Source organism: Physella acuta, unplaced genomic scaffold (genome assembly GCF_028476545.2).
Source record: "Physella acuta isolate Inbredline_101_S28 unplaced genomic scaffold, ASM2847654v3 ptg000353l, whole genome shotgun sequence".
Lineage (NCBI taxonomy): Eukaryota > Metazoa > Mollusca > Gastropoda > Physidae > Physella > Physella acuta.
The window spans coordinates 667,036-694,973 of NW_026731872.1; the positions used below are offsets into that span (position 1 = coordinate 667,036).

The 27,938-nt window shown below is 39.8% G+C and overlaps 1 protein-coding gene across 3 annotated transcripts; it reads right to left on the reverse strand.

Moving 5' to 3' along the window:
* On the reverse strand, positions 1-27,484 carry LOC131941208 (YLP motif-containing protein 1). Of its 3 annotated transcripts, none has more exons than XR_009386624.1 (22): positions 27,329-27,484; positions 25,613-26,095; positions 25,006-25,386; positions 24,453-24,603; positions 23,343-23,453; positions 20,275-22,880; positions 18,214-18,471; positions 17,649-17,794; positions 16,247-16,335; positions 15,427-15,525; positions 14,679-15,159; positions 13,784-13,874; positions 12,893-13,003; positions 11,768-11,887; positions 10,833-11,009; positions 8,466-8,549; positions 6,187-6,270; positions 4,563-4,643; positions 1,498-1,546; positions 1,184-1,311; positions 653-1,093; positions 1-580 (listed from the first exon to the last, which is right to left on the reverse strand). XR_009386624.1 is itself a non-coding variant. In XM_059300262.1 (21 exons), exons 2-21 carry the CDS (start codon positions 25,979-25,981, stop codon positions 938-940), a joined length of 5,772 nt encoding a protein of 1,923 aa, XP_059156245.1. In that variant the 5' UTR covers positions 25,982-26,095; positions 27,329-27,484; the 3' UTR covers positions 1-937. The 3 variants fall into 3 exon arrangements, 1 of the variants encoding a protein (XP_059156245.1); XR_009386623.1 differs by having other exon boundaries at positions 1-604; XM_059300262.1 differs by having other exon boundaries at positions 1-1,093.
* Positions 27,485-27,938: the final 454 nt, after the last annotated feature.

Below are 27,938 nucleotides of genomic sequence, written 5' to 3' on the forward strand. Positions count from 1 at the left end.
AATGGGAGTGAACATAAAAACCAAAATGTTTATTAATTAATGAGTGTCTGTACAGTAGAGACTGGACCTTAGCGAGACACAGATATATTACACCACGTTAAAACTTCAACACTCAACACATAGGTAGCTAATACTGGGTCACCTACACAACATTTAAAATAACAAACAAGGCTCATTGTGGTCAATCCTAGGTGACCTCAGTAGGTCAATCCTAGGTGACCTCAGTTGGTCAATCCTAGGTGACCTCAGTCGGTCAATCCTAGGTGACCTCAGTAGGTCAATCCTAGGTGACCTCAGTAGGTCAATCCTAGGTGACCTCAGTAGGTCAATCCTAGGTGACCTCAGTTGGTCAATCCTAGGTGACCTCAGTAGGTCAATCCTAGGTGACCTCAGTAGGTCAATCCTAGGTGACCTCAGTAGGTCAATCCTAGGTGACCTCAGTTGGTCAATCCTAGGTGACCTCAGTAGGTCAATCCTAGGTGACCTCAGTAGGTCAATCCTAGGTGACCTCAGTAGGTCAATCCTAGGTGACCTCAGTTGGTCAATCCTAGGTGACCTCAGTAGGTCAATCCTAGGTGACCTCAGTTGGTCAATCCTAGGTGACCTCAGTAGATCAATCCTAGGTGACCTCAGTAGATCAATCCTAGATGACACCACTTCATCAAATCTTAACAGTGATGCAACTACTCAGGTAAAACCTGCACACAGGTAACACCTGTTCGCAGGTATCACACAAGCCACATCAAAAACTATTACTAAATACAATTCATTGACTGATATTCTTCAACAAAATAATTACACAACTTTACAATTTGAATTTTAAAAAATTAAAAATAAAACAATGTATACAAGAACCATGAAGAAACTGGGTTTGGCTTGTTCTGTTACTCTGTCCCCCCTCCCCCACGGAGGAGTACAGCAAAGAATGGGGGAGCTGTTACGACTTGAAGAAATATTTGGTGCGGTTCAAAGCTTTGCTGGCAAAATCATCGTCCGTTATCCTCTCCCAGTCCTGTTGGGTTTGGCCAACAATGAAGCCCAGATCACGACGACGACTTTGATTCTTCTTCTCCTCTAGGTCAGCCCAGCGCACCTATGGAGACAAAGTGGGGGATGTAGCCAGTGTTCAGCCGAACTGCTGGTGTTAACCTGACAAGGCAAAAACAAAGGGGGGATAACCTACTCGTTTCTTCCCAGGCAGGGACTCGCGTGAGATGTACTCGTCGTCCATCTGGTCAAGCTGGAGGTACTCGTTGAGGCTCTGGTGCTCCTGGATGTGTTTTTTACTCACCCTGATGCCGTCCAACTTATCTAAACCACACACAAAAAACATCTCAGTATCTACACAAGGGCCACTCATTTTGGCTTAAATATCAGTCAGCCAATGGGAGCACTTATTTTAAATATCAGTCAGCCAATGGGAGCACTTATTTTAAATATCAGTCAGCCAATGGGAGCACTTATTTTAAATATCAGTCAGCCAATGGGAGCACTCACCTAAAGTTTCCTCTGAAGTATCTAGTTCCCACTTAGACTTTTGATAAACCTGTTTGAAAAAAAAAACAATGGCCCCGAGGTTAAAAACCTGCAGCAGACGGCTGCACCTGCACCTGTCTTGTTGTCATGGAGATACTTTTTACAAATTAAAAACTGTACATTTAGTGATCTGAAATTTTCCAAATATCAATGAATAGCTCTGAAAAACTGTTCCTCACAAGTGGCCTGAAAATGAGAAAAATGTCATTAGTATGAAATGAGCAGATAAAAAAGGAGTGGAAGAATGAATAAAACACAGTCTGCCTGAAAGGTGAAAAGCTCATTATTAGGACTTCAAGGCTGAAATAATCATAGGGACGTTGTGCTAAAAAAAATTTATTATTAGGACTGAGTGAAGAAATAATGAATTATTAGGACTTCAAGGCTGAAATAATCATAGGGACGTTGTGCTAAAAAAAATTCATTATTAGGACTGAGGGAAGAAATAATTATTAGGACATAAGCTGAAATAATTAATAATTAGGACATATGCTGAAATAATTGTAGGGACATTTTTCTGAAAGAATTGATTATTAGAACTGAAGACTGAAAGAAATCAATGAGTTGGCTGGCTTAGGAATTGATAAGTCAGGAAGTCTGTGGACAACTTTGACAGCAGTTTGTATCATCTGGCGTAGTCTGGCCATCAGTTGTGTGACCTCAGACTAAACACTAACATGTCAAAGGAGCTACATGACATATGACCTCAGACTAAACACTAACATGTCAAAGGAGCTACATGACATATGACCTCAGACTAAACACTAACATGTCAAAGGAGCTACATGACATATGACCTCAGACTAAACACTAACATGTAAAGGAGCTACATGACATATGAGTGAATTGTCCTTCTAAATGTCCATGATCAGCCTTTCATAAACGATGTGAGCTTTTTTTAAAAACAAGATGCAAGCAATGTACACAAGTTGATTTCATGAATCACAGTTAGACCTTCCCATTATTTGATCTACCCAGTGAGAGACAGATTTCATCTCTCCCCTCAAGTTAACAACTTTGGGGCCCAATTCATCTGGTAGGTCTAGATCTCTAATCTTTTAGGGAAACTATGATTAACCAAATGCTAGATCTAGTGAGAATTCCATTTTAGAGGGAGAAGGAAAATAAAATGTCAGGTTATTTAGCAAGAGAATTTAATCCAAGCTTAGCTTGTGCGTACTATATAAATAAGCATACAGTTTGAGAAAAAGGGGTTAATACTAAAAATTAGTTCAATAATCTATATATACAATTCTATACGAGGGGACCATACGAGACACCACCACGTAAGGGCTTAGCCATTCCTACCCCGTTCTCTAGGCATATCGCTACCACCACCACCACACCTGTGGTTCACGCCTAATGTTTACCATCATAGAGCCGGGTCAAATTAGTGACGGCTATTATGGGTGTAGATAATTTAGTTTTTAAACAATTTGAAACTAAGGGGAGGTAACACGACGAGGTCATCACGGACGGCTGCTTTCACCGACGGGGATGAAGGTGGAAAGTGAGGGTGATAATAATCATCCTTCAAGAGCTGCTGATAGTGTTTTAAAGCAAAACATTTTCAGTCGCAGCATTGTTAGTGTTGAATTCACAAATTATGAATTACTGAAAGTAGAAAATAAAACAACTAAGTAGCGGCGCATGCTACGTCGCGAGTCGGCTCGTTAGTTATATAATTATTCACAATATATATATATATATATATATAGGTAATTTTTAAGTTTATAATGTAACTTTCTGTGTAAAGATGAGTTCCATAGCCAGTCCAGTCTTTATCTCTGGGACTGAAGGTTGGAGATGATAAATAAACAAGTGAGAAACTATCAGGGAGCCAGGATGGTAATCTATAAAAAATTGTTGAGACTATGGGACTAGGATAAACTATTATACTTTCTAAATTAGTTTAAAATGATCTGCTTATATTGTAGTGGTCATTATAATGTCAAGCTTTAAAAGACATATTACCCAGGGGTGGGGGGATTAGAATGCTAAGTGTGAGGGGCAGCCTCTTATCTGAGACAGGTTTTAGAAGATGTGGCACCTTTTTCAGAGCGTTAAAACTGCTTTTAAAACAAGCTCTAACTGTCATCAATAAAATGACCAATGTAAAGCTGTCAACAACTGTATGTGTATCATCCAACAAGCGTTTGTGTTACAACCCAAATCTTGCATGTCATTTATTTTAAGAAATGTCCAGCATGTATCCTTATGATTTGAACCTTCAATCATTCATCTAATTACTGTCAAGCAAAAAGTGGGTAGGAAATACTGCTGACAAGTGTGGGCTGGATGGGCTAGAGGTTGGTCAGCCACATTACCCACAAGTCTAATTATAATTCACTCAGATATATTCCTCACAAGTTAAAAGGAATTTTTTATTCGTAGACACAATTTACTTTTTAAATTCCAAATTCCAGAAGCACTAAATATAGTATTTTTCAAAAACTGATAGGATTTTTTTTTGGTAAGATTTATTTTGTAATAAATATTTGGAATATACTCTGGTAAGATTTATTTTGTAATAAATATTTGGGATATACTCTGGTAAGATTTATTTTGTAATAAATATTTGGGATATACTCTGGTAAGATTTATTTGGTAATAAATATTTGGGATATACTCTGGTAAGATTTATTTTGTAATAAATATTTGGGATATACTCTGGTAAGATTTATTTTGTAATAAATATTTAGGATATACTCTGGTAATATTTATTCTGTAATAAATATTTGGGATATACTTGGTAAGATTTATTTTGTAATAAATATTTGGGATATAAAGTGGTAAGATTTATTTGGAAAAAAAATTTGGGATATACTCTGGTAAGATTTATTTTGTAATAAATATTTGGGATATACTCTGATAAGATTTATTTTATATTACATTTTTCAACATATTGTTAGATAAAATAAAACATGAACAATCTTGTTAGATAAAATAAAATGCAGGATAGAAAAAAATATATCAACATCTTGTTGGATAAAACAAAATGTTTTTGGATAGAAAGAAATATTTACCCCTCCCAAGGCTGAATCCTCCTCTTCCTCTTCTTTTTTCTTTTCTTCCTTGCTCTCTGGCTCAGTGTCTTCCATGATAACCTGGGGACAAATGTCTCAAACATGATAACCTGGGGACAAATGTCTCTAACATGATAACCTGGGGACAAATGTCTCTAACATGATAACCTGGGGACAAATGTCTCAAACATGATAACCTGGGGACAAATGTCTCTAACATGATAACCTGGGGACAAATGTCTCAAACATGATAACCTGGGGACAAATGTCTCTAACATGATAACCTGGGGACAAATGTCTCTAACATGATAACCTGGGGACAAATGTCTCAAACATGATAACCTGGGGACAAATGTCTCTAACATGATAACCTGGGGACTGATAACCTGGGGACAAATGTCTCAAACATGATAACCTGGGGACAAATGTCTCTAACATGATAACCTGGGGACAAATGTCTCAAACATGATAACCTGGGGACAAATGTCTCAAACATGATAACCTGGGGACAAATGTCTCAAACATGATAACCTGGGGACAAATGTCTCTAACATGATAACCTGGGGACAAATGTCTCTAACATGATAACCTGGGGACAAATGTCTCTAACATGATAACCTGGGGACAAATGTCTCTAACATGATAACCTGGGGACAGATGTCTCAAACATGATAACCTGGGGACAAATGTCTCTAACATGATAACCTGGGGACTGATAACCTGGGGACAAATGTCTCAAACATGATAACCTGGGGACAAATGTCTCAAACATGATAACCTGGGGACAAATGTCTCTAACATGATAACCTGGGGACTGATAACCTGGGGACAAATGTCTCAAACATGATAACCTGGGGACAAATGTCTCAAACATGATAACCTGGGGACAAATGTCTCTAACATGATAACCTGGGGACTGATAACCTGGGGACAAATGTCTCAAACATGATAACCTGGGGACAAATGTCTCAAACATGATAACCTGGGGACAAATGTCTCTAACATGATAACCTGGGGACTGATAACCTGGGGACAAATGTCTCTAACATGATAACCTGGGGACTGATAACCTGGGGACAAATGTCTCAAACATGATAACCTGGGGACAAATGTCTCAAACATGATAACCTGGGGACAAATGTCTCTAACATGATAACCTGGGGACAAATGTCTCTAACATGATAAACTGGGGACCACATAAACTACAGCCTGCCCCCCCCCCATATAAGGAGACTAACCTCTGGGATGGAGTCCTCTTGCAGCACCCCCCCCCCCATAAACTACAGCCTGCCCCCCCCCCCCATAAACTACAGCCTGCCCCCCCCCCCCCCATATAAGGAGACTAACCTCTGGGATGGAGTCCTCTTGCAGCACCCCCCCCCCCCATAAACTACAGCCTGCCCCCCCCCCCCATATAAGGAGACTAACCTCTGGGATGGAGTCCTCTTGCAGCACCCCCCCCCCCCATAAACTACAGCCTCCCCCCCCCCCCCCCCCATATAAGGAGACTAACCTCTGGGATGGAGTCCTCTTGCAGCACCCCCCCCCCCCCATAAACTACAGCCTGCCCCCCCCCCCCCCCATAAACTACAGCCTGCCCCCCCCCCCATATAAGGAGACTAACCTCTGGGATGGAGTCCTCTTGCAGCAACCACCTGAGGTCCAGCTGGATGTAGTGACTGGGTAGTGGCTCCCAATTCTTTTTCACCTGGGGATACAACATTTCTTGATACAACATTTCTTGTTACAACATTTCTTGATACAACATATCACACAACATTTCTTGATACAACATTTCTTATACAACATATCACACAACATTTCTTGATACAACATTTCTTGATACAACATGTTACACAACATTTCTTGATACATTTCTTGATACAACATTTCTTGATACAACATGTCACACAACATTTCTTGATACAACATTTCACACAACATTTCTTGATACAACATTTCTTGATACAACATTTCTTGATACAACATGTTACACAACATTTCTTGATACAACATTTCTTGATACAACATTTCTTGAAACAACATTTCTTGATACAACATGTTACACAACATTTCTTGATACAACATGTCACACAACATTTCTTGATACAACATGTCACACAACATTTCTTGATACAACATTTCTTGATACAACATTTCTTGATACAACATTTCTTGATACAACATGTCACACAACATTTCTTGATACAACATGTCACACAACATTTCTTGATACAACATGTTACACAACATTTCTTGATACAACATGTTACACAACATTTCTTGATACAACATGTCACACAACATTTCTTGATACAACATTTCTTGATACAACATTTCTTGATACAACATTTCTTGATACAACATGTTACACAACATTTCTTGATACATTTCTTGATACAACATTTCTTGATACAACATGTCACACAACATTTCTTGATACAACATTTCACACAACATTTCTTGATACAACATTTCTTGATACAACATTTCTTGATACAACATGTTACACAACATTTCTTGATACAACATTTCTTGATACAACATTTCTTGATACAACATGTTACACAACATTTCTTGATACATTTCTTGATACAACATTTCTTGATACAACATGTCACACAACATTTCTTGATACAACATTTCACACAACATTTCTTGATACAACATTTCTTGATACAACATTTCTTGATACAACATGTTACACAACATTTCTTGATACAACATTTCTTGATATAACATTTTTCTTGATACAACATTTCTTGATACAACATTTCTTGATACAACATTTTTTGATACAACATTTCTTGATACACCATTTCTTGATACAACATTTCACACAACATTTCTTGATACAACATTTCTTGATACAACATTTCTTGATACAACATTTCTTGATACAACATTTCTTGATACAACATTTCTTGATACACCATTTCTTGATACAACATTTCACACAACATTTCTTGATACAACATTTCTTGATACAACATGTTACACAACATTTCTTGATACAACATTTCTTGATATAACATTTTTCTTGATACAACATTTCTTGATACAACATGTCACACAACATTTCTTAATACAACATGTCACGCAACATTTCTTGATACAACATTTCTTGATACAACATTTCTTGATACAACATGTAACACATTATTTCTTGATACAACATGTCACACAACATTTCTTGATACAACATTTCTTGATACAACATTTCACACAACATTTCTTGATACAACATTTCTTGATACAACATTTCACACAACATTTCTTGATACAACATTTCTTGATACAACATTTCTTGATACAACATTTCACACAACATTTCTTGATACAACATGTCACACAACATTTCTTAATACAACATGTCACGCAACATTTCTTGATACAACATTTCTTGATACAACATTTCTTGATACAACATGTAACACATTATTTCTTGATACAACATGTCACACAACATTTCTTGATACAACATTTCTTGATACAACATTTCACACAACATTTCTTGATACAACATTTCTTGATACAACATTTCACACAACATTTCTTGATACAACATTTCTTGATACAACATTTCTTGATACAACATTTCTTGATACAACATTTCTTGATACAACATTTCTTGATACAACATTTCTTGATACAACATTTCTTGATACAACATTTCTTGATACAACATGTCATACAACATTTCTTGATACAACATGTCACACAACATTTCTTGATACAACATTTCACACAACATTTCTTGATACAACATGCCACACAACATTTCTTGATACATGGCCATCAAGTTGGCCAACCTGATGATCCGTGTTGGTTGTTGTTGGCCAAGTTTAACATGGCCATGATGCCATCAAGTTGGCCAACCTGATGACTGGCTGAACCAATTACCTTCTCAATATCCCACTCTGTCCAGTGGTGGACATTACGTTGTATGCAGGTGGCTATGTCAACCTTCAGCTCCCCAACATAAACCTGAAACACAACAACACACCATCAGCACTCACAGAACCTTTCTATCTTACTCTGACCTCCATTTCTTCCTTCCCAAATCATAAAAATGGGGCACAACTCTTTGAAATATAACTTTTATATATAATATGGGCTTACTGCATATAGTTGAATAAAAACAGATACATTCACAACCGTACACCTACATCAAGGCCACAGCCCAGTGGAGCACTACTACGACTAACAATTATAAGCCATGTCCATTCTCAGAGATACACCCCTCACATCATTAGCCATGTCCATTCTCAGAGATACACCCCTCACATCAAGCACTACTACTAGTAACAATTATTAGCCATGTCCATTCTCAGAGATACACCCCTCACATTATAAGCCATGTCCATTCTCAGAGATACACCCCCTCACATCAAGCACTACTACGACTAACAATTATTAGCCATGTCCATTCTCAGAGATACACCCCTCACATCATTAGCCATGTCCATTCTCAGAGATACACCCCTCACATCAAGCACTACTACTAGTAACAATTATTAGCCATGTCCATTCTCAGAGATACACCCCTCACATCAAGCACTACTACGACTAACAATTATTAGCCATGTCCATTCTCAGAGATTCACCCCTCACATCAAGCACTACTACTAGTAACAATTATAAGCCATGTCCATTCTCAGAGATACACCCCCTCACATCAAGCACTACTACTAGTAACAATTATAAGCCATGTCCATTCTCAGAGATTCACCCCTCACATCAAGCACTACTACTAGTAACAATTATAAGCCATGTCCATTCTCAGAGATTCACCCCTCACATCAAGTACTACTAGTAACAATTATAAGCCATGTCCATTCTCAGAGATTCACCCCTCACATCAAGCACTACTACTAGTAACAATTATTTGCCATGTCCATTCTCAGAGATTCACCCCTCACATCAAGTTTAATTAAATAATATCACTGCTCTTAATTAGTTTCTTATAAATGATGTCCCCCCCCCCCCCCCATTTGAACTGAGTCTAGAGCCACCTGGAAAGTGATGAAAATTTAAAGTAACAGAATTATGATTCAGCAGTCATCAATTACACCATTCAGCTATGTTAGGACAAGACTTGTCATCTAAATAAATAATCCCGAGACAATGAACAATTACATCATTCAGCTATGTTAGGACCTGTCATCTAAATAAATAATCCAGAGACAATGAAAAATTACATCATTCAGCTATGTTAGGACCTGTCATCTAAACAAATAATCCCGAGACAATGAACAATTACACCATTCAGCTATGTTAGGACAAGACTTGTCATCTAAACAAATAATCCCGAGACAATGAACAATTACATCATTCAGCTATGTTAGGACAAGACTTGTCATCTAAACAAATAATCCTGAGACAATGAACAATTACATCATTCAGCTATGTTAGGACAAGACTTGTCATCTAAACAAATAATCCCGAGACAATGAACAATTACATCATTCAGCTATGTTAGGACAGGTCTTGTCATCTAAACAAATAATCCTGAGACAATGAACAATTACATCATTCAGCTATGTTAGGACAAGACTTGTCATCTAAACAAATAATCCCGAGACAATGAACAATTACACCATTCAGCTATGTTAGGACAAGACTTGTCATCTAAACAAATAATCCCGAGACAATGAACAATTACATCATTCAGCTATGTTAGGACAGGTCTTGTCATCTAAACAAATAATCCTGAGACAATGAACAATTACATCATTCAACTATGTTAGGACAAGACTTGTCATCTAAACAAATAATCCTGAGACAATGAACAATTACATCATTCAGCTATGTTAGGACCTGTCATCTAAACAAATAATCCTGAGACAATGAACAATTACATCATTCAGCTATGTTAGGACAAGACTTGTCATCTAAACAAATAATCCCGAGACAATGAACAATTACATCATTCAGCTATGTTAGGACAGGTCTTGTCATCTAAACAAATAATCCCGAGACAATGAACAATTACATCATTCAGCTATGTTAGGACAAGACTTGTCATCTAAACAAATAATCCCGAGACAATGAACAATTACATCATTCAGCTATGTTAGGACAAGACTTGTCATCTAAACAAATAATCCCGAGACAATGAACAATTACATCATTCAGCTATGTTAGGACAAGACTTGTCATCTAAACAAATAATCCCGAGACAATGAACAATTACACCATTCAGCTATGTTAGGACCTGTCATCTAAACAAATAATGCTGAGACAATGAACACCTGAGACTGTGGTTACCTGGAAGCCTTTAGACTTGGCATAACTCCAGAACTCTGAGAAGTGGCACACCCTTTCATTAGTAGCATCCAGTATAATAAAGGGGAAAAAGCCATCGTCCACTGTTTTTTTGAAAGACTTCAACAAACTCTGCCTGTATGCATCTTCCAGGGCTTGTTCATATTCATATTCCATCACCTGTGTCCAATGGCAAACCACAACATTCAACATGGTACAGACATCAAACCTGGCCTTATTGCAAGCCATTGGAAATTTTTAAAATTCAAAGAACTCTGACAATCTCTATACTACTAAAACTCAAGTTTGTTTACATGTTTGAAGTGAATATTTATTTGTTTGTTTTTTTGTTTGTCTGATTGAATACTGGAGATAATTGGCGCTAGGTGGAGAGCTGTAAAATAGTATGTAGGTAGAGAACAATTTTTGTTTTCAGAATGACTGTTAATCACAAATTTATTTAAAGACGCTAATTAATTAATTGATTTATTCATTGGTAGATTAACCACATTAATTTTGAATTTTTCAAACAATGGCTTAACCTTGACTGAATAGTGACGTCACATAATTTGTTTACTTTTTAGTACAATAAAATGGCGACTTCAATCCAAGATTTAGTTGCTGATTCAGATGTTTAATGCGTTCTAAAGCTAATTTTCTGTCTGCCATAACTTTAACAATACGCCCGTATATGAAGGGAGAGTCCGAAATCGGTGTTTTTGGTGTTTTTAAAAGATAAAAAACATCTTTTTGAATGTGGGGTCTGGTTTTTTGTGACGATAAGTGACAGACGTGATGTTTTTTATGGATGACCCCCGAAACCCACAGTTATCCAAGGGATGACGGATAGTCTAGTAAATACTAAAAAACAATTCTTCTTCTTAACTTTCCCCTTGAATAAATGCTAGCATAATTTGGATGTAGACAAACATACAGACCTTCTTCTTGACCTTCTTGCCAGTGTCTGTGTCCAGGACTTCCTTGTCTGTCTCCACCATGAAGTAGTCATCAAGACACAGCATGCGGGGGGCAGGTCCACCGTAACTCATTTCTTTCTCCTGTAGAGTAGATCAGCATTGGTAACCAGCACAAAGTAATGTCTCCTTCTTAGACCAGCACAAAGTAATGGATTCTTCTTAGACCAGCACAAAGTAATGGATTCTTCTTAGACCAGCACAAAGTAATGCTTCACTCTTAGCCCAGCACAAAGTAATGCTTCACTCTTAGACCAGCACAAAGTAATGCTTCACTCTTAGACCAGCACAAAGTAATGTCTCCTTCTTAGACCAGCACAAAGTAATGCTTCACTCTTAGACCAGCACAAAGTAATGCTTCACTCTTAGACCAGCACAAAGTAATGCTTCACTCTTAGACCAGCACAAAGTAATGTCTCCTTCTTAGACCAGCACAAAGTAATGTCTCCTTCTTAGACCAGCACAAAGTAATGCTTCACTCTTAGACCAGCACAAAGTAATGCTTCACTCTTAGACCAGCACAAAGTAATGCTTCACTCTTAGACCAGCACAAAGTAATGCTTCACTCTTAGACCAGCACAAAGTTATAAATAATTAGGTTATTGCTAATCAGCAGTTAGACCTTATTTCATTTTTTTTAAATAAGGGAGAGACTCATTTTTCCACCAAGTCCTAACACTAAATACCCTTAAATTTGATCGACCCTGAATTTTTAAAATCTGAAAGGAATGTGGCTCAAGTAAAATGTTTTTAAAAATTCCAGTTTCCATGATTCTTCATCCATCACATACCCCATATAACTTAAGATAATTACTGTGGAACAAAGGGAACAGGCAAAAACAAAAATAGCAAAAAATGACAAAAAGCACAATTGCCCTGCCCAGCAAACATAGAGAACCCGACTTACCCGGATCAACTTGCTGACATAAGTTTTCCCAGCCAGCTGACTTACCCGGATCAACTTGCTGACATAAGTTTTCCCAGCCAGCTGACTTACCCGGATCAACTTGCTGACATAAGTTTTCCCACTGCCAGCTGACTTACCCGGATCAACTTGCTGACATAAGTTTTCCCAGCCAGCTGACTTACCCGGATCAACTTGCTGACATAAGTTTTCCCACTGCCAGGCAATCCTCTGATGATGACAACAACATGAGGTGGTCGACTCTCTCGAGCTGGTGGGCAGAGAAGGTCTTCTACCTGAAACAGTGGGCATTCTTTGTTACAGTGGGCACTCTTTGTTACAGTGGACACTGTTAGTGGACATTCTTTGATACAGTACACACTCTTTGTTACAGTGGGCAAGCTTTGTTACATCATGTTTTACCATCAGAAAAACTTATTGCAACCACGACAAATAGGACTTAACATCTTCACAAGCCACAACCACCTAACCTTACCATGGCAAACTCACATCTTGTATGTTGAACTGACCACTACAAAACACATCTTGTATGTCAAACTGACCACTACAAAACACATCTTGTATGTCAAACTGACCACTAGAAGACATATCTTGTATGTCGAACTGACCACTACAAAACACATATCTTGTATGTCAAACTGACCACTACAAAACACACATCTTGTATGTCAAACTGACCACTAAAAGACATATCTTGTATGTCGAACTGACCACTACAAAACACACATCTTGTATGTCAAACTGACCACTAAAAGACATATCTTGTATGTCAAACTGACCACTACAAAACACACATCTTGTATGTCAAACTGACCACTAGAAGACACATACCTTGTATGTCAAACTGACCACTACAAAACACATATCTTGTATGTCAAACTGACCACTACAAAACACACATCTTGTATGTCAAACTGACCACTAGAAGACACATCTTGTATGTCAAACTGACCACTACAAAACACATCTTGTATGTCAAACTGACCACTAGAAGACACACATCTTGTATGTCAAACTGACCACTAGAAGACACATATCTTGTATGTCAAACTGACCTTTACAATCTCTGCTGTGGCTGCAGTTGGCTGTGGGAGCCTCAAGGGTGGGGAAGACCTGAGGGGAGACAAGCCACGTCCATACTCCTCTCTGTAGACAACAATAGTGTGTACATTTAGTCACAGCAACAGTGTGTACATTTAGTTACAACAGCATGTACATTTAGTCACAACAGTGTGTACATTTAGTCACAACAGCATGTACATTTAGTTACAACAGCATGTACATTTAGTCACAGCAACAGTGTGTACATTTAGTCACAACAACAGTATGTTCATTTAGTCACAACAGCATGTACATTTAGTTACAACAGCATGTACATTTAGTCACAATAGCATGTACATTTAGTTACAACAGCATGTACATTTAGTCACAGCAACAGTGTGTACATTTAGTTACAACAGCATGTACATTTAGTCACAGCAACAGTGTGTACATTTAGTTACAACAGCATGTACATTTAGTCCAGCAACAGTGTGTACATTTAGTCACAACAACAGTCTGTACATTTAGTCACAACAGTGTGTCTATTTAGTCACAGCAACTGTGTGTACATTTAGTTACAACAGCATGTACATTTAGTCACAGCAACAGTGTGTACATTTAGTCACAACAACAGTCTGTACATTTAGTCACAACAGTGTGTCTATTTAGTCACAGCAACTGTGTGTACATTTAGTCACAGCAACAGTGTGTACATTTAGTCACAACAGTGTGTACATTTAGTCACAACAACAGTGTGTACAATTAGTCACATCAACAGCGTGTACATTTAGTCACTACAGTGTGTACATTTAGTCACAACAACAGTGTGTACATTTAGTCACAGCAACAGTGTGTACATTTAGCCACAGCAACAGTGTGTACATTTAGTCACATGACATGTGTACTGACCTTTGACCTCTATAGAGCGAGTCCTCTCTCTCATACAACAAACTGTCCCGCTGGGCTGGGGCAAACCTCTCACCATATACATCTTCTTCATGGCCTCTGCCAAATTCTGCTCTGCTGATGTGATGCTCAGATCTTCTGGCGCCATATGGCTCACCTCCCCTGTACAGGTCCACCCCCCTGCCATACATCTCTTCCCTCCTGAACAGGTCCTGCTCTGGGTCTCCTCCCTCACCCTTGTCAATCCTCCCTAGCTCCTCCCTCTCCTGACTCCTCCCATCATGGTCCCTGGGGACAAATCTCCTCCCTCCATCTCTGCCCCTGTACCTCATGTCCTCATCTTCTGCCCTCCCCTCCTCTCTCCCTCCTGGGTATGCACCCAATGACCTTGAGGACCTGTCAAAGCTGCGCAGGTCCACATCACGTGAGCCACATGTTTGGTCAATCTCTCTCAGATCTTTGTCCACTGACCAGTCTGGATCACCTGTTGGAATCACAATGATACAAATGGATTAACTGCAAGATGACAATGATACAAGTGGAATAAGTGCAAGATGACAATGATACAAGTGGAATAAGTGCAAGATGACAATGATACAAGTGGAATAACTACAGACAAAACTCATGCCAAACACTGGAATCATATGATCAAAAGAGTCCTGTGATTTGAAAGTTTGACTAGACACAATGACCATCTAGATCTAGTCAGTGAAGTAAACTGGGGTGAATGATTTCAAAAACTTGCTGTCACCTTGTGATGGGTCCTGTGCTCCACTGGCTTCCCTTGGTCCTGCTGTACCTTCACCAGCTTGGCCATGGCCGTAGTCTATCACCTCCGCTGGGGTAAAGGCTAAAGGGGAAGTCAACAAACATGAGTGACCTACGCCATTTTTAAAGGCTAAAGGGGAAGTCAACAAACATGAGTGACCTACGCCATTTTTAAAGGCTAAAGGGGAAGTCAACAAACATGAGTGACCTACGCCATTTTTAAAGGCTAAAGGGGAAGTCAACAAACATGATTGACCTACAGCATTTTTAAAGGTTAAAGGGTAAGTCAACAAACATGAGTGACCTACAGCATTTTTAAAGGTTAAAGGGAAGGAGAATACTGTGATGTGAAACACAGTGAGCTGGAGCAGAATACTGCTTATATCTGATCTAAATATATCTTAAGAGACAAAGCAACCAGACATCAAACACTAGCTCTGTAGAAAGTTGCTAGACCTTAAGGTCCAACAGGGCACTGATCTAAATATATCTTAAGAGACAAAGCAACCAGACATCAAACACTAGCTCTGTAGAAAGTTTCACCACATTCACACCTAAAAACCAACAACAGTACACCAACATTCCATTGATGTTTACATTTTGTGCCAACATATCAGTGCTTTATTAGTAAGGGAAAAGGGTGATGGTTATAAATAGGTGTGTGTGAAGGGGGGGGGGTGGCTACCAGAGGCTAACTGGGGGCATTGTCCAGCTCCTGTCTAAAAAGAGGAGAGGGGGGGGACGGCCTATGACACTACATCTTTATTATAATTAAGTACTTAAATATGGGCAGATGAAATTACCTTTTTTCTCTACTCCGCCATGCCCGTAGTCTATACTTTCAGCAAGGACAAATGGTTTCCTCTCTCCTTCAAATCTGGACGGCCCAAACCTAGACAACATTAGCACATGTTAACAAATATTGATGGATGGCCTAAACCTAGACAACATTAGCACATGCTAACAAATATTGATGGCCCAAACCTAGACAACATTAGCACATGTTAACAAATATTGATGGATGGCCTAAACCTAGACAACATTAGCACATGTTAACAAATATTGATGGCCCAAACCTAGACAACATTCGCACATGTTAACAAATATTGATGGCCCAAACCTAGACAACATTAGCACATGTTAACAAATATTGATGGCCCAAACCTAGACAACATTAGCACATGTTAACAAATATTGATGGCCCAAACCTAGACAACATTAGCACATGTTAACAAATATTGATGGCCCAAACCTAGACAACATTAGCACATGTTAACAAATATTGATGGCCCAAACCTAGACAACATTAGCACGTTAACAAACCTTGATGGCCCAAACCTAGACAACATTAGCACATGTTAACAAATATTGATGGATGGCCCAAACCTAGACAACATCAGCACATGTTAACAAATATTTATGGCCCAAACCTAGACAACATTAGCACATGTTAACAAATATTGACGGCCCAAACCTAGACAACATTAGCACATGTTAACAAATCTTGATGGCCCGAACCTAGACAACATTAGCACATGTTAACAACATGTATTAGCCAGAATTATTTTTAACAGCCAGACCAAATGTTTACCTACAACAGACCAAATGTTTACCTACAACAGTCCAAATGTTTACCTACAACAGTCCAAATGTTTACCTACAACAGACCAAATGTTTACCTACAACAGTCCAAATGTTTACCTACAACAGACCAAATGTTTACCTACAACAGTCCAAATGTTTACCTACAACAGACCAAATGTTTACCTACAACAGTCCAAATGTTTACCTACAACAGACCAAATGTTTACCTACAACAGTCCAAATGTTTACCTACAACAGACCAAATGTTTACCTATCCAAATGTTTACCTACAACAGTCCAAATGTTTACCTACAACAGTCCAAATGTTTACCTATCCAAATGTTTACCTACAACAGACCAAATGTTTACCTACAACAGACCAAATGTTTACCTACAACAGACCAAATGTTTACCTACAACAGACCAAATGTTTACCTACAACAGACCAAATGTTTACCTACAACAGTCCAAATGTTTACCTACAACAGACCAAATGTTTACCTATCCAAATGTTTACCTACAACAGTCCAAATGTTTACCTACAACAGTCCAAATGTTTACCTATCCAAATGTTTACCTACAACAGACCAAATGTTTACCTACAACAGACCAAATGTTTACCTATCAAACTTTCTCCTGTCATATCCATACGGCCCATAAGGATCCAAATATGGGTCTCTGTAATAAGGATCAGCATAGCGACGATATGGGTCCCCATAAGGATCTAGAAATGGGTCAAGGGGGTCTCTGGGAAATGCTGGAAATGGCTGTAAAAAAAGTTGATTAAAATCAGTTTTATGGTGAGCATTTTTTAGATTTTAAAATTTATAGCTTTTTACTGACAATTAATTAAAAGAAATATGGTCTAAAGACAATAAGAAGGTGTATATTGGGCCAGAAGTAAAATGTAGACTAATAAGTAGGTCATTCAGTAACAATAGTTTTTAGATAAAAACAAGTCTGATTGAATAGTCTTTTAAAAATAAGAATACAGACAGCAAATGAAAAACGTGAAACCCTAGAAGGGGTCATTTAAAATAATGTGCAGTGTTATAAATACATGTCAAAATAAACCTTGCTTGAAGCACGTGTGCAAACATGTTGTTTATGGTTATTATCTTTGAGCTATTTAAAATTTGTCAAAGTTGTCAGCCCAGCATGGGTGAGCTTGAGCGTCACCACTTACCGGAAGATTCCTCCTGGCCAGACTTTCCTCAGGGTACTCATCAAATCTGCCTTTTTTTGCTTCAGGCTCATCCTCATTCAGCAATCTCCCTTGACCTCTGGCCAGATCAGGCTGCTCCACTAGCTCTTGACCTGGCCCTCTGGCAAGAAGATCATCAGCTCCAAGCCCTGGCTCCAACATTTCCTCATCTGGTAGTCTAAACCCTCTTCCCCTGCCCCCTGCATCAGCTCTACCACCTCGGCCACCTGGATGGCCAGGCTGAAAGTTCAAATTTTTTTTTTTAAAAAGGACAAGGACCCAGTAAGGACATGGACAAGTGGACCTGTGAGGACAGGGAATAGTGAGGACATGAGGAATAGTGAGGACATGAGGACCAGTAAGGACATGAAAAAGTGAGGACATGAGGACCAGTAAGGACATGAACAAGTGAGGACATAAGGACCAGTAAGGACATGGACAAGAGGACCTGTGAGGACATGATCCAGTCATGACATTAGGACAAGTTAAGACCATTGTGTCAACACCCACACACACAAAAATGCATAAAACGTTTTAATAACAAGCTTTTATGTAATAACTTCAACTACAAAGGAGAAAATATACAATTTTCTTTAAATATATAATAATACTCTACTATTTAAATAACCATTAAGAAAATCATGGGTCACTATATTATCTATTGGATACCATAACTAATATTTAGGAAGAGACCCACTCTTTTCTGTATAGATATTTAAATAAGTAGAGTATTATATTATATTATATTTAAAGAAAATCATTCTTTCTTCTTTTTAGTGTATTACTAGACTACCCGTTAACTAGTTAGATAACTGTGGGTTTCGGGGGTCATCCATAAATGACATCACGTCTGTCAGCACTTATCATCCCAAAATAACCAGACCCCACATTCAAAAAGACGTTTTTTATATTTTAAAAACTCTACTAAACTCTACTTCACCTGCCCAGTCTCCCGCCAAGTCTCAGACATGTTAGAATTTTAAAAAAAAACGATTCCCGCCGAGCATGGCTCTGACCACACTATCCCTTCATATGCTGAGAACATAGAAACAGGTGAACTCTACTTCACCTGCCCTGTGCCCCCCCCCCCCCCCCCCCCAGGTCCTGATAGTCAACCTATCATTCACATGTAGGCCTTAAGAAAAAAATAATTGAAAACATTGTTGTAAAAAGAAAATAAATCTTTTAACTATTACTAAAGTCATTGTTCTAAACTTTTGTAATTAATGTGGTTAATCTACCTATGAATATATCAATGAATTAATTAACGGCTTTAAATTAGTTTGTAATTAACAGTGTGTTTAAGAAGGAACAATATTTACCACCCAAAACCCCTATTTTACAGCTTTACACATAATGCAGATTCTCCCCAATAACAAATCAGAAAAAAAAATTAGTTATCAAACGTCACTATTCAGTCAAAGTTAAGCCATTGTTCTAAAACTTTAAAATTAATGTGGTTAATCTACCTATGAATAAATCAATTAATTAATTAATGTCTTTAAATAAATTTGTGATTAACAGTCTGTCTGTAAACAAAAATTGTTCTCTACCTACATACTATTTTACAGTACAGTTCTCCATGTAGCGTAGATATTCAACAGTAGTCAATCAGACAAACAAAAAAAACAACAAAAAAACAAATATATATTCAAACATGTAAACAAACTTGAGTTTTAGTAGTATATAGATTACATATTAAAAGCTTGTTGTTAGTTTTTTTCAGTACTCTACAATAGAGTTGCATGAATAAAAACTACTTCGCACCAAATGAACATGACTATGCGCATATAATAGTGCTGAATAGTGGTAGTGAGACAGCCTACTCATTTCAGAAAATTTTAATTAATTCATAAAAAATTAAATTAGGCATCCAATTTAGTTAAATTTTATGCCATATTGCATTGTCTTCAAGTCTTGACCCATGTGCCAACTTTGAAACGAATCTGCCAGTTAGAAGTGCCCAAAATTTCGCTCGCCCGTTTTGATCCATGATGACAGACAAAGCAAGTTAAATAAAAGTTTGTTAAATAGAGGACTTACCCTGTTAAACTCTGCCATCGATTCTTCTTCATCATTCCCCCATGGTGCATCATAAATTGGCTGGCCAGCTCCACGCCCTCTGCCACGTCCAAACACAGCGCGCCCCACACCCCGTCCTCTCAAGTCAAAGTCCCCATCACCATGTTCCATGTTGCCACCCCTGTCAAAGTCCTCCAGTTCAAATCCTTCCTGAAATTCTTCCTCAGGATTGAGCATACCACCATCAAAGGCAGGGGGTGCAGCCATGCCTCGCCCACGGCCCCTCCCATTAAAGCCAAACTCTTCTCGGGCAAAATGTTCAGGAGGGAAGCCTCCTCGCCCCCTGAACATACCTCTACCACCATCTATTACGCCCCTACCTCGCTCCATCATACCTCTACCCCGATCTATTGCGCCCCTACCTCGCTCCATTGCGCCCCTACCCCGCTCCATGGCTCCCCTAATCATACCCCTACCTTGAGGAGCAAAGTCCAGGCCTTCACTGTAATCTTCTGCAGGTTCCTGAAATCCCCTACCCCTGCCCCTAGCACCCCCCCTGCCCCGCCCTCTGTCCATGAAGTCAGGCTGGAAGTTCTCCTGACCTTCATCTGGTGCATCAGCTGCAGGATCAAAGTCTGCAAATTTTTCTTTCATGCTCTCTTCAAAACTCACATCTAACAGGGAAGGGAGTGGTGCCCTTCCCCTCCCTCTGGGGTGGAGGCCCCCTCTACCAGGTCCTTGTTCTGGCTCTAGAAAATCCTCTTCACCAAACATGGCACCTCTTCCTCTGAAGAAATCTACCCCTCTTCCTCTTCCTCTCAGGAAGTCACCTCTTCCTCGAGAAAACTCACCTCCACGTCCACGAGGAAACTCTCCACGTCCACGAGGAAATTCTCCACCTCGTCCACGAGGAAATTCTCCACCTCGTCCACAAGGAAACTCTCCTCGTCCACGAGGAAACTCCTCTCCATTTCCCTGAGCCTCTTCTTGTCCAATGAGAAAATCACTGTCTGGTCTCTGTGGATCTTCAGCCACCTCTTGGCTCAACTCACCCAGCATTCCACCTCTGCCTCTAGGAAAACCTCCTCTCCCCCTCTCCACACCCCTCCCTCTTTGAAACTCCCCCATGCCTCTTGGACCTCTCATGAAATTTCCTCTTCCTCTACCTGCTGGGCCATCAAATGGATCATACCCCACATCTTCACAGTTGTCTCTATCAAAAAAATTGTCATCGCCATCAAAGTCATTACCGCTACTGTGCCTTGGCCCATTAAATCTTGGCCCGCCAGCGGGGAATCTAGGGCCATCTGGAGGGAAATGCTGAACATCTTTCATGGGTGGATATCTTGGTCCTTCATGCATCCCAGGTCCACCAAACTGCTGGTTCATGCTGGGTTCAGGGAACCCCTCATTCATCCCCGGCCCGGGGAAGCGCTCATTCATCCCAGGCACGGGGAAGCGCTCATTCATCCCAGGTCCAGGGAAGCGCTCATTCATCCCAGGTCCGGGGAAGCGCTCGCCCATCCCCGGGAATCTCTCATTCATCCCCTGACCAGGGAAACGCTCGTTCATCCCAGGCCCTGGGAATCGAGGGCCCTGATTGCTACCAGGGCCCCCTCTGGCATACCTGGGGCCCATGTCACCTGGTCCTCTGAAGTTGGCTCTAGGAAAGCCCCGAGGAGCCTGGCTGTAGGGCTGTGGATTGTTCCAGTGGTCTCCAGACTCCTGGTCCCAGGTGTTCCATTGGCCTGAGCTCCAGCGCTGGGCTGGCCAGTCAGGCTGCTGACCACTCTCTATGATCCCACCGGAATCTTCCTCGTTGTCCAGGTTCATGTCCTCTTCACCCTTCTCGTCCTCCTCCCCCCCAAACTTTCTCACCTTGCTCTCTGTGGGGGTGTACTCACTGCGTGGGGCACTAGACCTGTCCTTGTGCTCAAACTTCTGCGGGTACCGAGGCTCACCCAGTGCAGATGGGCCCAGGCCAGTGGAAGGAGCTGTACCTGGCTCGTGTTGGCCCCACCCCGGCTGGGACTGGTTTGTTGCACTGTTAGACTGGGATGGGCCTGACCACTGGTTAGGCGTCTGCTTATCTGATGCCCACTGGTTGTTGGGCGTCTGTTTATCTGCTGACCACCGGTTGTTGGGCGTGGGCTTATCTGATGCCCACTGGTTGGGCGTGGGCTTATCTGATGCCCACTGATTGGGCAAAGGATTGTCTGCTGACCACTGGTTGGGCGTGGGCTTATCTGCTGACCACTGGTTGGGCGTCTGCTTATCTGCTGACCACTGGTTGGGAAGTGGATTATCTGCTGACCACTGGTTAGGCGTCTGCTTATCTGATGACCACTGGTTGGGCGTGGGCTTATCTGATGACCACTGGTTGGGCGTGGGCTTATCTGATGACCACTGGTTGGGCGTGGGCTTATCTGATGACCACTGGTTGGGCAAAGGATTGTCCGCTGACCACTGGTTGGGAAGTGGATTATCTGCTGGCTTGTTAGTTTGTGCCAGCTGTCCCTGCAAGTTTTCAATCTGTGAGTCAATCATCTTCCTCCTGACTTCCATCTGCTGCTCGTACGTCTGCCACTGCTCCAAATATTGTTTGAACTGCTCTTTGTTTGGGTGGTCTAAAACAATGGAAACAAAGTTCATCAACCACATCACACTGGTCAAACCCTAATACATCACACTGGTCCAACCCTAATACATTAAACTGGTCCAACCCTAACACATCACACTGGTCACAATTAACCAATCACAAGCAAATATCCTAACCTTGACCTAGCACACTGAACCAACCACAAGCAAATATCCTGACCCCCGACCTTGCACACTGAACCAACCACAAGCAAATATCCTGACCTTGACCTAGCACACTGAACCAACCACAAGCAAATATCCTGACCTTGACCTAGCACACTGGACCAACCACAAGCAAATATCCTGACCTTGACCTAGCACGCTGGACCTAGCACACTGAACCAACCACAAGCAAATATCCTGACCCCCGACCTTGCACACTGAACCAACCACAAGCAAATATCCTAACCTTGACCTAGCACACTGGACCAACCACAAGCAAGACTTACTCTGGTTCTGCTCCCTCCAATCATCATACTGCTGCTTCCACTGTTTGTACTGCTCTAAGAATGCCGCCTGCTCTTGTTTCACTCTTGCAAGATCAGATACCAATTTTGGGTCTAGTTTTAGAAAAGCAATGTTCACAACATAATTTTTCTTACAAACACAGTACCCCCCTCCCCACATAATAATAATGTTGCCAGCTAATAGCAAACATATTTAAGACATTCAATTTCTCCACACAATTCCAAGGTGAGAATTTTTTGGGGAAAATTGAGAAACTGAAAAGTAAGTTTAAAAATAACTGTGACTTGATAAACCGTGACAAGCTAATTAAAGACTTCAATAACTTCCCTAAATTTACACTGCATTAATTTCATCTCTTGATAAACCTTTACCTTTATCTATTCTTAGGGGTTGTATTTGTTTTTTACTTGGAAATAATCACCTCATGATAACCACATGAAAAAGACAGATTTAAACAACAAGACTAGTAAGTAGTTGTGGCTATGTAGGCTTATGGGGATGTCTGTAACAAGACTAGTAAGTAGTTGTGGCTATGTAGGCTTATGGGGATGTCTGTAACAAGACTAGTAAGTAGTTGTGGCTATGTAGGCTTATGTTTGTAGCAAATGTCCAGTAAAGTGGGGACACACAACAAAGGCAGAATTTGATGGTAAATGTATCTGTTGATGACTAGCTAGAACTTTGCATACATTTTTAGTTGGTAATCCTTGAAAAAAAAAGTAATACTTTGACGTTTAAAACATTAATTTTTATCTCTAACTCTAGATTCTACTATTAATATTTAAGCCTAATGATATTATAAAAATATTCAAGCTGTGTATCAGTAAATGGTACATATGTTATTGAAATAGTAAATTGGAAGTATGTTTTGAGAGGCCTTTTATATTTTTGTGACATCCATATCAGGTAGGGGGGGGGGATGTGTTTGTCCAAAAAGGACACGAAATCCAAAATATTTGTGGAAGTCATAAATAAATGACTTCTTTTGTCTTTTGTTTGGTATTTCATTGCCCTTATATAAACACCTGAAAAAAGATGAGCTAAAAACCTAAAGCTGGGACACACAAGTACCTGAGTCATGCTTGTCTTACCTGGACTGGGTTTGTCTGGTGGAGGGGGCTGTGATGGTGCAGGTTCTGTGGGAGGGGCTGGCTTGGATGGAGGTGGGCCATAGGGTGCTACTGGTTGACCAGATGTCTGAGTATTTGTCTGCCCTTTGATCTGATCAGGTGTAGCGGGTGGCTAAAATAGAGGAACAATGGCATTTAGCAGGTGTAGCGGGTGGCTAAAATAGAGGAACAATGGCATTTAGCAGGTGTAGCGGGTGGCTAAAATAGAGGAACAATGGCATTTAGAAGAGTGGTATGGTGTCATTTAGAATGGAATAAATACGCATTTAATATAATATATTGTAATGGTGGAGCATTACAGTTAATGAACATATTAAAGTCTGCAAAAAAAAAAAAGACCATTAAAAAGTTATTAGCAAAAAATATCTCAGGAAAATGGATAAGAGAAACAGTTTTGGACTTTTGACTGTTTTTTTGTGTGCTGAAAGTTACCTTTAAACAAAAATTTTGCATTTCCTACAAACATTGGGAGATGTTAAAATTAGAAACAGCTAATAAATCCATTCAATCTTACATCTTTTTGTGTCTGATCCCATTTGCCCTTTGCCTGTCCAGGTAACGGAGGTTTGCCCTGTTCCTGAGGTGTCTGATCCCATTTGCCCTTTGCCTGTCCAGGTAACGGAGGTTTGCCCTGTTCCTGAGGTGTCTGATCCCATTTGCCCTTTGCCTGTCCAGGTAATGGAGGTTTGCCCTGTTCCTGGGGTGTCTGATCCCATTTGCCCTTTGCCTGTCCAGGTAACGGAGGTTTGCCCTGTTCCTGAGGTGTCTGATCCCATTTGCCCTTTGCCTGTCCAGGTAACGGAGGTTTGCCCTGTTCCTGAGGTGTCTGATCCCATTTGCCCTTTGCCTGTCCAGGTAATGGAGGTTTGCCCTGTTCCTGAGGTGTAGAGGGAGGCTGAGAAAAGCACCATAGAAAAGTCACAATAAAGAGGGCAACAGCTGAACACAAACAAGTTAACATTTTAAACTGCTGCTGTTTTAGAATTGTCTATAAGTTAGAACAGGAGAAAATGAAAATAGTAACATACGCAACCATACAAATACAAACATAATGCTGTTCATAGCTGGAGGAAAGATTGAAAGAACTATTATAAGAACAAGAGGGTTGAAAGAAGTTTTACCTTGGGTGACACAGGTAGAGGTGGAGGAGGTTCCGCAGGCAATGGAGGCTTCTCTTCTGGAGGGGGCTGAGAAGGTGGGACTGGGTTCATTTGCCCCATCAGACCAGGAACTGATAAGCCCATGGGGTCAGCTGGGAAACCAGTAAAGACAGCTGACGGCTGACCCGCCCAGGGCTGCGCCATCATCATGCCCATGCCAGGCATGCACTGAAAGTTGTGCTGCTGCTGTTGCTGCCAGTTTGGCTGATGTGGGTGACCTTGAAAAGCCATAGTCGGGTGAAAAGGGGCCTGTCCACTTGGAAAGGGCATCATTTGTGGGTGAGGGAGGTTGAAACCTGCCCCTCGCATCTGAGCGTTCCAGTTAAACATTGCTTTACTTTAAGCTACTTCAAACCTGCTGTAAATGTCAAAACAATCTTAGAGTTTGCTCCCTTCAGCTCCAAACATAATTGGCACATAACCAGATGAAGAAATGCATGAATTCTGAAATTTAAAAAAAAATGAATCCAGTAATTAATATTAAAACTCAAGTTTTCATTCAATAACTGTCAAAATAAATATAGATAGATGCTGCAGTGTCAAAACAAATACAGATGCTATAGGGCTGGTAAGTAGGTCACCAACCAGTTCTATGGCTCATGCAGGTTTTATTGAGCCGTAGAACTGGTTGGTGACCTACTTACCAACCCTATAGTGTCAAAACAAATATAGAAGCTACAGTGTTCATGTGGGGGCCCGGGACACATCAGCTGGTCACTTGACCCCGGGTGAACCATCTGACTCAATTTAGTCAATGATTAGCCCTTCTGTCCCTAGTGTATGGCACTCTTTAAAACAAACATAGGCGTTATAATGCTCAAGGGTGCAGCCAGGAGTCTTCCAGGTCACCCTAGTGGTTACACATTGACTGAGGGTTAGGGTTTGGTCATCTACAAAAGTGCTACATAATAAGAGTTCATAATGAATCATTTACTCAGCAAATATTAAATTCACCTTAAACTGTAATACTTAGGTCTTTTCTTAACTCAATTTTTTTTTTCAATTTTTCTCTCTTTCTTCAGTTATGGTACTGGAATATTATTATTATAATATCTGTATTTCATGAAAATTAAAATGCTAGCAGTACTTCGGGTAGATTCCAGAACTGTGTAACAGAATATGCCATTATTTTACTGTTTTTACTGCTATACGCCACATACGTCTAAACTATAGGCCTACTATTCCAGAATAATAACCGACTCAATAGGACTACTGGTGAATGACCTAAATTTCATCAAGACTACTGTAGTACTGTAGGCCTACTTAAACTCAATTAAACTGTACTCTACATTACTCTACAATTATTATTTATTAATATTATTGAAGGCGAAGAAGACCAGATTTCCAAAACTGCAATCAAAAGATCATAAAGAAGATGGAGATGTGATAGACCCAGCATTAGGCTAATCACCTCTCCTAATTTATTAATCTAATCAATAAATTAATAAGTTGTTAGATGGCGTAAGAAGCATTGTTGAGTTAGTAAATTCTACTAAAACTAGATCTAGATCTAAATCTAGAACCTAGATTAGATCTAAATTCACAGTACTGAAATTCACAGTGCTTGCTTCATTGCTTGAGCAGCTGAGCACCACCTTCCCTCTTTTAAGTTTTTTAGCATTTTTTCTGCTTTTACTGCTGAAGTGCAAATCTAAAAAGACAATAATTTATTCTTACTTCTTTTATTACTGTAATACACACATTGTTTTTCACTGGTAAAAACGTTAGGATAACCACAAAGCACTCTCACTCAAGCTAGAATCTAGATCTAGTCTAGGTCTAGTCGTATTTTAATAATTTTATCGTAAACGCGTTTGTTTCCGCCATGATGAATTTTTTTCTAAGAAAAGAGCACTGCGAATTTAAAATTCGCCAAGTATATTATTATTTACTCCCTTGTTTTAAATCGTTTCAGCCGATTTAACACTATTCTCATCGACACTATCGTTGAGCCCTTTATCAAAGATGTTGGCCTAGAACGAGCCTTATGATTATTTCTCAATCAACTCTGTTGTTGAGACTCCAATTATAGTATAAACAAGAAGAGGTGCTGTGTTGTTTAATACTAGTGGAGGCCAGTGGCGTAGCTAGGATTTTTGGGCCCCTATGCAAAAATTCTTATTGGGTCCCTACGTTAATCTGTAAATTTTGTATTTTATACTCCATAGTTGTGTATTTATACGGTATTATTATGTAGTTCCACTTAGCGTAAAATATCTTTGATTTTTATATCACTTTGATGTAAAAAAAAACAACTTACAAATTAACTGTAAGCCTGTAACTTTTA